At 48.6% G+C, this 13,236-nt stretch overlaps 1 protein-coding gene across 1 annotated transcript; it reads left to right on the top strand.

Annotated features, from left to right (window-relative positions):
• The first annotated feature begins 4,100 nt into the window (after positions 1 to 4,100).
• Positions 4,101 to 4,772, top strand: LOC142358869 (small basic protein 1-like). The gene is made up of 2 exons (XM_075411203.1): positions 4,101 to 4,158; positions 4,642 to 4,772. The coding sequence occupies exons 1-2, from the start codon at positions 4,101 to 4,103 to the stop codon at positions 4,770 to 4,772; spliced, it is 189 nt and encodes a 62-aa protein (XP_075267318.1).
• Positions 4,773 to 13,236: the final 8,464 nt, after the last annotated feature.

The following is a 13,236-nucleotide window of genomic DNA, read 5'->3' as shown; positions in this document are numbered from 1 at the left end:
CTGCAGGTACAATGATGAGGGGAGAACAAGATCAGTATCATGGGGTTTCAGGCCTTTCCCAACCTCTGGCACAGATGTGACTGCATGCAATATGGCTGAGTTGTGGCCACGATGCACCGATAACTCTCCCTCCATTGTTCAGACTGGTCACCATGTGGGGCTGTTGGCTTGGAAAGCACCCATGTTCCCATCTCCACTTGTGAAGGGAACCATGTCTGCGAAATCTCTCTGATAAATTTAGCAAACATCACGTTCAATGTAGTCTCTTTTGTTGTCCCCTCTGATGGATGGGCTGAGAGCTCCAAGGAGCCTGATGGGCCAACTGCTTGCAGACACTTTGATCATCACCCCTTCTTCACAAACCCTCCAGACAGACGTGGGGTTTCAAACATGAGCAGAGCTCTGCAAAGGAACTGTTCCAACCTCAGTTCATTGGTCTGTTTAATAGCTTCACCAACAGCCAGAAAAAGAGGCGACTGGTGAAGGGACAGAAGCTGCTGCAGCTGCTAAATTACTGAATACCACCAAACCTAAATCTGCAAAGGGCGGCAGAAGGGTCTTGCAACGCTGAGTAACAGGGCAGCAAAATGTCAAATGCTGATTCAATGTCAGTTAAAGGTTGTGAAACTTGAAAAATATATAATCTCTGTACAAATGGGCCAAGCTCTTTTCAGTGGTGCCCAGTGGACAGGACAAGGGGCAACGGGCACAAACTGAAGCACAGGAAGTTCCGTCTGAACATGAGGAAGAACTTCTTCCCTCTGATGGTGATGGAGCACTGGAACAGGCTGCCCAGGGAGGTTGTGGAGTCTCCTTCTCTGGAGATATTCAAGACCCACCTGGACACAGTCCTGTGCAGCCTGCTGTAGGTGACCCTGCTTCAGCAGGGGGTTGGACTAGATGACCCACAGAGGTCCCTTCCAACCCCTACTATTCTGTGATTCTGTGATTCTGTGAAATGATGGGTCTAATTTACCTAAAGCCATTTAGGAAGGAGGGCTGGGAGCCCCTCAAGAAAGTGGTCTGAAAACAGCAGATAAGAACTAAAAAATGGAAAATTGCACATTAAGAAATGTTAAGAAAGCTATTAAGACGAAAGAAAATGTTGTCTCACTGCATCAATCTGTGGGTATCACGCTGTGGTGTGTGCACTGCTCATCTCCCCAGCCCTGGTGGGCTACAGCAGGGCAAGAAGAGGCTAAAAGAAAGGTGGCAGATCTAGGGACTTGCTTTCGTAAAATTAAACATACTGGCACTCATCAGCTCAGGGAAGAAACAGTTACTGAAGATGTATCACAAGGCTGTAAACATTTTAGAGGTCTAAGGAAGAGAGAACTGTGGTTCTCCAATTTTCATAACCCAAGAAACAGGTGAGATGAAATGATAAATCACGCATTTGTTGAAAAAGTGACAAAAAAAGTCCTCTTTCAAACTGAGCATAGAAGAAACCTGGAACTTGTTGCCTCAAGTTTTTCAAGGGGTCAAAATGACAAATGCATTGAAAAAGCAATTTATAAGCTAATGAAGCAAGTACAAAATAAAAGATTACATGTAAAACCTTCTTGAGGAAGTCAGCAAATTTCACGTTACTGGAGGGTGAGGAGTTTTACCGAATGAAAACACATGTTCTTGGACTCCTTCCCAGGCACTTGCTTCTGCCCGAACCACCCTCTGCGCTCCAACTTGCCTCAGCCTTAACGTTCCTCTCTGTGATCTTCTCTGAGTACAGAAACTGAGTAAAGTTAAGGGTGAGGGGACTGTGCACCTCGTCTGCATCATCACCGCTCTTTCTGAGTGTTGTTCTCATGAGTTTGTCCATTTTTTTGTTTAAGACCTCCAGCGATGGTGTTTCTCCACTCCCCCGTTCAATCCTTCCTGCTGCTGTACAATCCTGTCCTTTCAAAGGCTTTCCTAGATCTCAGGTGAGGACTTCTCATTGCAACCGGAGTCACTCAGTTCTCACCCTGGCCACCAAGAACAGACCTTTCCAATGCATTGTATTTTCTGTATTTTGGGACATTTGTCTTAGTCTCAGACTTAATTCCTGCATCAACATTATTCCACTTCCTTCAGTCTTCTCTTATAGGTCACGTGCTCTTGAGCTCCTGTCATTTTCTGAGCTCCCTCCAGCCCTGCCACTGCTTTCTCGAAGCACGGTGTACGAAACTGGATGGATGCACCTTTAAGGGGTGCACGGTGCCGTGGGTACGTCCTGTGTTTTACAAACTCAGCTTTTGTTTAAACTAGTAGGACAATTGGTGCTGGTTTCACAACACCGTGACACTGCTCATATGTGCCTACCTGTGATCTACTGCAACCCAGATTTTCCCTGCTGAACTGCATGCAGCCAGAAACACCTTGTTCTGCATTCTCCAGCTAATTTTTCTTGCTTGTATAGACAAGGTAGCTTTCCCTATTACTTAATTACTCTTTTTTCATTGTCTCTTTAGCATGAGAAGATCCACTGGAATACTAATCCTGACCTCTAAGGCTTTGCAGTCCCTTTAAACTTCTTATTTCTGAATTTAGTAAGCACACTTTTTAGACAGCCATGAAAATTATTAGCCAGGATAGCACTGGACTCACAACAGATCACATGTGGCATGGCAATTCATTACTTTACCTTAATTTGCATATTTGCCTACATCCCCTTTAATCAGCACCATAGTCCTTTTTGAAAGATTTCAGGCAAAATACTCAAATAGGTGTCGGGCCAAATGAATGTGATGAAAATCAGACCAAGTGCAAGGTCCTGCACCTGGGTCGTGGCAACCCCTGATATCAATACAGGCTGGAGATGAAGGGACGGAGAGCAGCCCCGAGGAGAAGGACTTGGGGGTACTGGGGGATGAGAAGCTGGACATGACCCAGCAGTGTGCACTCACAGACCAGAAAGTCAACCGTGCCCTGGGCTGCATCCCCAGCAGCGTGGGCACAGGGTGAGGGAGGGGATTCTGCCCCTCTACCCCACTCTGCTGAGACCCCCCCGGGAGTCCTGTGTCCAGCTCTGGCCCTCAGCACAGGACAGACCTGGACCTGGTGGAGCAGGTCCAGAGGAGGCCCCAGCAATAACCCGAGGGCTGGAACACTTCTGCTGGGAGGACAGGCTGGGAGAGCAGGGGCTGGTCAGCCTGGAGAAGAGAAGGTTGCGGGGAGACCTTAGAGCAGCCCCCCAGTACTTAAAGGGGACAGGATTTTCAGTAGGGCCTGTTGCGACAGGACAAGGGTTTTTAACTGAAAGTGGGTAGATTTAGAGTGGCTAGAAGGAAGACATATTTTACAGAGGGGGTGATGAAACCGTGGCCCAGATTGCCCATAGAGGTGGGAGATACCCCATCCCTGGGAACATTCAAGGTCAGATTGGATGGGACTCTGAGCAGCCTGATCTGGTTGAAGATGCTCACTGCAGGGTGGTTGGAGGAGATGACCTCTAAAAGTCCCTTCCAACCCAAAGCATTCTGTGATTCTATGATTATATGAAAATGTTGCAGAGTTTGCACATTTGAGGGAGAACCTTGATGAATCTCACTGCCAATGCATCGGTCGGGGATGGATGCACCCTGAAAACTGTCCCCCGTGATCGGTCTGATGCCCGAATGTTCTGCATTGCGTCCGTGCCATGCAGACAGTGTCCGGTGCTGGTGCCTCATCAGAAATGCACCCAGGCTTAATTCCTGCACCTCTGGGGAGCAGCTCTGCTGTTGGCAGCCTCAGCGGGCGCTGGGTCGAGCAGAGCTGTGCCCAGCAGCTCCGTGTGTGCTGGCAGCAGAGTCCTGGCAGCCGGATCTGGAGGAGGGGGAATTGTCCCCGCTTGTCCGGGTTGGTGAAAGTGGCCGGCAAGCAGTTAGGAGAATCCCACTGAAGCGTGGACCTGGCTGCCAGGTGCCTTTGTGAGTGGGACCAGCAGGTCGGGGTGACATTGCACACACCAGCAAACAAACAACTCGTCTTTGGAGATGGGTTTGCTCAAGTTTCTCCTCCCAAGGCTCGCTCATGGCTGAAGTCCCTCTATAAAACCCAGGGCCTCCAAAGTCCTCCACCGTGGCTATCTCAGACCCACTTTGCTCTTGGTGTGCTGAGATATCTGCTGGCCTCCAGGCATGAGGGTGCTCTGCGTGGTCTTTGCTGTGCTCCTGCTTTTCTCCTTGGCCACCCCAGGTAAGACGGAGGGGAGAAAGGGGGGCTGATCCCAGAGCCTGGGGGTAACGGGTGTCTGTGACCTCCCTGGCCTCTGTGCCTTGGGGTGGAGGGAGGTGGTTGGTCTCCCCCCACCTTGGCAGTGGAGCTCAGCTACCTGCAGCTGTCTCTGGCTGATGATTGACCCAACCTTGCTCACACAGCCGACTCGGGATGAGATGAACGCTACGCTGCAAATGCCTGTCTCTCATGCTCATGGAAAGGGATCTTCCCAGCAAGCTGCAGTACTGATACGTGTAGGGGATGACTTTTAAGAGTCCAGCCGTCCCTCAGCCCAATGGGGACAGAAGGCATGGGCCCTATCTTATATGTGTTTCAACCCAAAGTTACCCTGTGCATCAGTACCACCCTGGAGCCAGCGAGGAGATAACTTTTGTAGCTCTGCCCTCCTACAGTGTCTGATATTTTCTCTTATAACCCATCTCTCCCTCCCTCCGTTTGCAGGGTACGGTCAGTCTAAGGGCAGTTGTGACGGGTACTGTTCCTACATGTGTGCCAAGAGGGACGAGTGGACTTTCAGCCGGTCCTGTGGGAAGATGTACTGCTGCATCCCCCCACCCAAAAAGGGAAAATGATGGTGAAAGAGTCCAGCCGAGGAGGAAGAGCAGCACTTGCACCGGGGCTCCCAGCGCTGTATTCACTGTGTGACCGAGACCGTGTTCCTTGCTTTGAAGTAAAGATGGGCAGATATGATGTCTGTGTACCTTGTGGTTCATTCACCTCCCGAGAGGGCAGAGCCAGGAGAGGCTCTGCAGCCAGACCTCCCTCGGCTGTGATCACGACACACCTCTGACAGCCCCAGACATTTCTGACACCCCCAGACATGTGACACCAAAGTGACATATGGGAAGAGAAAAGGCTTTGGTATTTTCCCATTGCTTCAAAGCAGGGTGGTGGCAAAGGCTGGGAGAGGACTGACTGCCTAATATTGTACCTCCCTCCTCCACACATTAAATCCCAGTTTAATGTTAGAGAACACAGCAGCCCCCAATGCCCCATCAGTCCCGTTCAGCCTCTGCACTGGGAAACTCAGTCCCGTAATGGGGGTAGAGACCGGAGGCCGACAGCCACCACTTTCCCCTTGCACCCCTGAATTCCCCCTCCTGGGGTGCCTACAGAACATCCTCACCCCAGTGCAACCACTCAGGTTTCATGGTCCCGTGGCTGTCCTGGACATCCTTGCACAAAGCAGGTGACTTTTCAAAGGAGCCTGAGACCAGATTATTATATTAACTGTGACTCCTCGGGGATCACCATTAATGGCACGGAGGACAAGGAGAATTTCTTCAGTGTCCCCTTCCCTACCACCTCCACTGCGTGTTAAACCACCCACCCCAGGCTTTCTGCAGGGAGACAGGGAGAGATCTGGTGTTGGGTGGCTCAGAGCATCCTGGCAAAGGGCAGCCAGACAAGCCCCAGGAGCAATATCGGAGGGTGAGATGTCTGTGTCAAAAATGGTCAGCTCCCAGACCGGCTCGTGGGACAGAAAACAGCCCTGTTTCTCTGAAACCCTCCAGGAAAAAGAAGTTGTTTCCAACCATGGGGCCTTTCAAACCCAGAAAAAGGCTATTGCACTGGTATTTGTCAGACTGAAGGATGCTGCAAGAGAAGAGAGGAGATACAGACCTCTCCCTTACAAAGAGATTGCTTAATTTCTGCAAGGGGAAGGTTCATGTCTCCTCTCTTCTGCAGCATCCTCTGGGGTCAGCAGAGATCTTGGCACTACAACCAGTACACGGAGTTGGAAAAAGAGTAATTTCCTAGGGCTAATTTCAGTGTTTTTCCAAAAGTCCTCCGACTGACAGGGAAGTCTGAACACGCGGTGCCTGCAGACGTGTCTCTGCTGCCGACCGAGAGGTGAATCCAGCCTTCGTGTCTGTCTGTGCAACGCAAGATGCTCCAAAGGGCTCGCTGCCAGCCACGAGATCCAAACGACTGCGTGCCGGGCAATTTCGGGGCAAACAGAAATAACCTGGTTATCCTGTCCAGCCTTAGGATCATTTTTTAACCCTTAGACATACAACAAATATGAAATCTGGTAACTTTAAATCTTTATCAGTTTAAAGAGTGACCAGGGATACAGGAATCCTGATAAAGCCGTGGGATTTCTCATGATATTTTTCTTCATAAGTCTCTTTCCAAACTAGGTGCATACTGTGAGATACTGAGTGTGAGGGGTTAGAGTCTAGTCTACAGAGGCTGAGATCAAGGCAGGGATAATGCCCTGGTTTCAGCTGGGATAGAGTTAATTGTCCTCCCAGTAGCTGCTGTGTTTTGGATTTAGTACGAGAAGAAGTCATCTTTGAAGCAGTAATTTGTCAAGCTTCACCTGACCCCAGACAGCAGGATATGAAAGAAGGAAAATTCACCTAAACCAGCCATGTGCTGGTGAGAAGACTTCACAGACACATGAGGTTGAAAGTTTGACAAAATAATAAAAATTGCACAAGGAACCACTGAACAGTAAAAAACCCTCAAAACCTTTGCTGTTTCTTTCACTTTTTTCCCCAAGAAAAAAATAAGAATGGTGTGAGGAGAGTGAAAAGAAAAGCCACGTGAGAGTGAATGAACTGCAAAATGGATTTTTGAAGTCTTTTGATGTCTTTTGCTCCGCTGCATCTCCAGCTTTCAAAATGTTTTCTGCAACTAAAGAAAATTTCCGACACCAGTAGTTTATTTCGAATTTCTGCTGCTGGAGAATGACAGTTACCCGCTGTCACTGCCCCTATCACCTGCAGCTGTGTGACCTCCTGGGGCACCTCGTCACAGGCTCCCGGGGAGCAGAGGGACCCTCCAACCACACCGAATAACAGGACGGAAGGTGTGGGTCCTCTTCCCAGGGTTTCAGCCTGGAATTTGATGTGGGTGTAGTGCAAGGAGAGGGGGGAGACAGGCTTTCTTCATCTTCAGATCAGAGGGAGGTTCTCCTCCCCCTCTACACTGCCCTAGTGAGGCCCCATCTGCAGTACTGCATCCAGTGCTGGGCTCCCCAGTTCAAGAAAGATGAGGAGCTACTGGAGAGAGTCCGGCGGAGGGCTACGAGGATGAGGAGGGGACTGGAGCATCTCTCCTACGAGGAGAGGCTGAGGGAGCTGGGCTTGTTCAGCCTGGAGAAGAGAAGGCTACAAGGGGACCTTAGAAATGCCTATAAATGTCTCAAGGGTGGGTGTCAGGAGAATGGGGCCAGACTCTTTCCAGTGGTGCCCAGTGACAGGACAAGGGGCAATGGGCACAAACTGAAGCCTGGGAAGTTCCAGCTCAACACGAGGAAGAACTTCTTCCCTCTGAGGGTGATGGAGCCCTGGAACAGGCTGCCCAGAGGGGCTGTGGAGTCTCCTTCTCTGGAGATATTCCAGCCCCGCCTGGATGCGGTGCTGTGCAGCCTGCTCTGGGTGACCCTGCTTCGGCAGGGGGTTGGGCTGGATGACCCACAGAGATCCCTTCCAACCCCAAACATTCTGTGATTCTGTGATTCTGTGATCCCACCTCTGTTATTGGCAGAAGATTAGACCCGGGATCCCCCAGAGGAACCCAGCGCTCCCTGCAACAGAGAAGCCCTCAACACACAGAAATGTGGGGTTTTCCTGAAGAAGAGGCAGAAGGAAATGGCCTGGCCTCTTCTGCCTGGGTGCCCGGAATGGTAGCCCTGCATTTCCCAGCTGCAGAAGTTGCACATGTTGCAATTTAGGGGGTCACCCACTGCAGCTGGCTCTTCCCTCCACTGACCAGCGAAACAGGGACACACTTTGTGCTTATATTAAACATGTTTTCTTGCTTTTTCACCTCTTTTAAAACAGCAGTGCAGCCACCTAACTTTTCCCCAGTGAAAGACACTCGAAGGAAAAAGAAGCTGTGTTTGCCCTGTCCTGACAGCCAGGAAATGTCCAAAACCTCACTGGGTGACTCATCTCCTCTTGCGATGACAGAGGCCAAATGTATCCAGGTGTGAACAGACGTCCAAGAAAAACAGAAAACATATCTTCCCCAGTGTGGTCAGTCACCATTACTGCTAAAAATGTGGTCTCTTTTTCATTTGAGTCTGTTCACATTCTAAATTCTAGCTGCGCCAAGAAGCAGATTTACGTCCTGGAAAGCACCATTTATTGGAGAAGTAGCTGAATATTCATACTTTTGGAAGCCAGTACTGACAAATTACTGGATTACAGGGTTTTCCTGTGTTTACAGCGAGAAAACACCAGCTACGGGCTCACTGACCTAGCAGTAGGAGACAAAGACACAACAAGCGATTGCTCAGTGCTGCCTTTGGCACGCTAAATAACAGAGAAACAGCACTCAGCTCTGACTAACATACTGGGCTCGGTTTAAAGTTTTACCCTGGGAGAACCACTCTGCAGCACAGATCATACGGTACTTACACTCCACATCTTTGCAGGAGCAACAAGGGACGAAAGCCACTACTTTTGTGCTTAATTTCAATAAAAGAGATACATAAAAATGGGGAAATTGTTAAAAAGAAGACGAAAGGGACAGCTAAAAGAGTTAAATCCTTGCAAATAGATTTTTTGCGAGCACCGTGGGAGCTATTAAAGGCCTCTGTATCGGAGACTGAGAGAAAATGTATGACACCTATTAAAAAAAGCCCTGAGAAAGAGCAAAAAGGAAAAGGTCATAGCAGAACAGTGGGATGAAGAAGGTTGTTAGAAAGAAGAAGCTGAAATGGTGTCCAAATGCAGAAAACAGAATATATAATAAATTGTGCCTGACAAAGTGTAAAACACAATAAGGCAACTCAACAGAGAATCACAGGAAGAACTTGCAAAAGGCAAAGAATCCTTCTAACATAAACCCTTTTTTTCCCAAACACATCAGGAACAGGAAGCCTGATGAAGAGCGTGTAGGGCAGGAGATGGTCGGAGCAGTAAAGCTAATAAAAGCTCAGGCCACTCCATGGGAGATAAATGAAATATCTGCCGCCGCGTTCACCTCACAAGAAACAAGGGAGGTCTTCACGTTGAACTCTCCTTTGTGGAGACTCATCAAAGGACTTCTCTTAAATGTAAAGGACGTGGAAGAGAGGAAATAAGCAGCAACAAATCGCCAGCTTCCAGATCTTTTCCCCCCAAAATTCCTAAGGGAATTCAAGGATGAAATCGCTGCCCTCCCGACTGCAGCATGTGATCTATCTCTCAGTGAAGATTTACTGTGTGAAGGTGGGGTGATGCTAACGTTACGGGGGAAAAAAACCCCAAACCCTACTTAAAAGGTCCTAGAGGATTGCAAGCCAGGATTGTACCAGTTATAAATATAATAACATGGGAAAAAAATCAGGACAATCCTGTCCTACAAACTTGCTGGATCTCCCTGAAGGAGGCACTGGACTTGAGGACTAGAGAGACTGGGATGCAGGAGGCAGGGACTTTCGATACGGGGCTGAGCTGCAAGAGAGGGAGGTCATGGGCAGAGTTGAGGGGGCGTCACTGTTGGGGCTACCGTGGTGAATTTGATCATAAAAGATCTGAAAAAGGGGCTGAACAGAAAGGTGGAAAAATTTGCTCTTGGTGCTGCATTGTTCAGGGTAATCATCACAGGACAGAATCATGGAACGGTTTGGGTTGGAAGGGACCTTAAAGATCATCTGGTTCCAACCCCCCTGCCATGAGCAGGGACATCTTCCACCACACCAGGTTGCTCAGAGCTCCATCCAACCTGGCCTTGAACACTGCCAGGGAGGGAGCAGCCACAGCTTCTCTGGGCAACCCGTGCCAGGGTCTCACAACCCTCATGGTGAAGAATTTCTTCCTTGTATCTAATCTAAATCTGCCCTCTTTCAGCTTGAAGCCATCACCCCTTGTCCTGTCACTATATGCCCCTGCAAAAGGCCCCTCTCCAGCTTTCTTGCAGGCCCGTTTAAGTACTGGAAGGTCACGATAAGGTCTCCCTGGAGTCTGCTCTTCTCCAGGCTGCGCGAGGTGACGGCTGCGGAAGGACCCCGCTGGTCTGAGTGGCTGACTCGTAAACTGGATGATGAAATTCAGTGCAGATTTATGTAGAGTGATGCACACAGGAAAAATCAAATATTTTATATGTCAAATGAATGGCTCTATGCTGGTTATTTCATTGCCCAGTAGAGACCAGGAATGCGAGTAATTAGGAGAGGAAGAAAGATCAGGGAACAGCATCATTACACTGTATTGCTTGATAAATCTTGGGAATTTTAGCCAGAAATTTTGGCACCCTTTATTTGCTCTTTTTTTTGCTTTCCCTATTTCAGGGCGAAAGTTTTTACCTCCTTTAGATGACAGTTAATATCCTCGTGCGATAAGAGGGAAGAGTTGGAGGCACCGAGGTTTGTATGTGCCATTCAGAGAGCAAAATCTGAGATCTGGCGAACCTTCAGCCTCCCTCTTATTGGGGAGGCATCAACTAGAAAAAGCCCTGACGGGTCATCACTTTGCTATTTACACAAACCGCACTCAGCCAGGAAGGTCCACGTCCCAACGCAAAAAAGCCGGTGCAGACTCTGCCCCGATTGCTGCCTGCCACCATACGTAGGGACGAGTGACAGAGAAGCAGATGGGCGTATTAACACGAATCACTGGGCCAGACGTTTTCATTATGCCTGGCATTCCTCTTTCTTCCAGGGCAGATGTACTGACTGTCGCTACGAGAAATGAGAGATCTTTAAAATGTATAGCACCAGACAATATGGTAACTCCAGATTTGTGTGGAAAGTGTTTTTTGCTGCTTTATGCAGCTTGTTTCCTTTAAAATGTTTCTGCAGAAGTCATTATATTTCGTCGAAAATAAGATGTAGAGGAAAGCAGTGGGAAAAAATCCCATGTTACAACCAGGATCCAAGCTATTATCACTCTGCAGCTCCCAGAAGGAGGGCTCAGGAAAACACCCTGTCTTCTGGAGCTGCATTTTATGGTGCTCTTTTAATTGGCATTTACCATAATTTCTCAAGTTGCTCTAGCTGCCAGATATGAAAGACAAAGAGTTTTTTCCCAAAATACCTGTCCTTTCAAGACGTGGAACACCATGAAAGCTTCACATGAGAGGGGTGAATAAATGACTGCATTGAAGAGGTGTGGTTTTAGATGAAAGCCAGCAGCAATTCATGAGCAGTTCGTTATTCCACTTCTGCACATGTTCTGTTGTAGTCTATAAATATGAGGGTATCTCTGCTTTCTCACTGAACAATATGATTTCTTTTTCAGATTTGTCTGGACCCCCGTGAACCCCAAGTCTTAAGGCCCCTCACTTTTTTTGCTTTATTGTTAAATTCACTTGTCAAAGAAAACGTATTCGAAGGGAAATACAGATGATGACTGAAGAAGGATCCTCTGCTGAAATAGTGAGAATTTCCACAATGACTTCAAGCCACATGGGTGATTCAAGGCTTGTAAAATACTTGGGCTCACATACACCAAATCAAGTCCTGGATCAGTGGCACAGAGAACATCCTAGAAGGGATTATTAACAGTGGCCTAATTTTACAATATAGAGAACTATAGTTTCACCAGAGTTGGTGAGAAGGTATTTTGACAACACCAAAGTTCACTGGGAGGTCAGAGCTGATGCTGTCAGAGATGTCTTAGGCTACACAAACTGTTCATCTTCTGCGAATGACCGAGTGGGAAAACAAACCAGGCAGTTTGCAGCCCCTTTTCTGATCTGCTGCAGAGATTTTGCCTATGTGTTTCTCTTCACCTTTCCATTTATCCATTCCCTATCCAAGGTTCACAGAGGTCATCGGAAATGGTATTGGCTTTATTCAAGCTGGCTATGTATTTAATGGAAGAGAAGGAGGTGGAAGCTTGCCACAGGCCATTGTGGGTTTATCATGCTTGCAGGTAGCTCCATCAAGGCCTTCAGCAACTGCTGGTCATTACTGGCCCCCAGGACCCCAGTGAGCACCCCAGGACCCCAACAGAGCCCCCAGGATCCCAACAGAGCCCCCAGGACCCCAGCGAACCCCCCAGGACCGCAATGAAGCCTCCAGGACCCCAACAGAGCCCCCAGGACCCCAGCGAGTCTCTCAATGCTCACTTTTAGATCTCTCCATCTACATTTTTCATTTTCACCAATCCCTGCTTTGTTTCGTTGTGTTCCCTTGCAATGCTTGAGTTTCTCCAACCATGTGGCTCTTTCTCCCCACAGTCCAAGGACACCTTCAGATGCTACACGATTTCACTAGACCTGATCGTTACCAGCACTCGCAAAACCACAGCTGGGACACGGGAACATGAAATGGGACAGGATTGAAAAGACAATGACCCAGTTTTCTGTATGAAAGGTACCTATGGTGACTCCACAGGCTGAGATGGATGAGGATAGACACAGTCATCACAGCAGAAAAGGCTGCTGCAAATAGCCCCTGTACAGACCCTGCTAGGGCTGCTGTAGGCCCACAGCAGGCACCTGTGAATGACTCCAACAGATGCTCTTGTGGGTGGTCTCAGCAGAGAAGCCTTTGGGAACCAGGGGGAAGGAACGATGCTCTCCCAAAGATCCTTCTAGACAAGGTCTCTGGAAGTTGCCGAAGGGAGTGTGAAATACTGCACGCATCCTTTCCTGCTTGTTACCCAGCCATGGTAACAACATCTTGCCAGGATCTCAGATGGATGCTGACTTTTTCAGCTCCAGGACTAAACCAGGCTCCCTCAAGCACATGAGACCCACGAGTTTTGCTGTGAGGCTCAGTGAGGAAAGGGGCACCCAGGAGGGTATTCTTCCAAGCAGAACTTTTTCACCCACCGTTGACTGAATTCACTGTGGGAAACAGAGAGGAAAACTACGTATGTTTAGCACTTCTGTTACAAATTTTGTGAAAAATGACCAATGAGACAGGCTGCTAATGAGCCTTTTGAGCAGGGCCTGGACAACCTGTCCTAATGCTTTATGTGGGATCATGGGGATACAAGTTACCACTCCACATACACCAGAGTTACATCTCCTTTTTTTTCTCTTTTTAATTATTGAGAGGAGGGGATGACAAGTGGGTTAGACAGTTGAGAAGCCGCTCCCAAAGCCACCACGGTGCCTCCTCTTTCCCAGGTGCTTCCTCTTTTGCTC

Source organism: Opisthocomus hoazin, chromosome 2, assembly GCF_030867145.1.
Source record: "Opisthocomus hoazin isolate bOpiHoa1 chromosome 2, bOpiHoa1.hap1, whole genome shotgun sequence".
Taxonomy (NCBI): domain Eukaryota; kingdom Metazoa; phylum Chordata; class Aves; order Opisthocomiformes; family Opisthocomidae; genus Opisthocomus; species Opisthocomus hoazin.
This window is presented reverse-complemented; position numbering and strand designations above follow the sequence as displayed.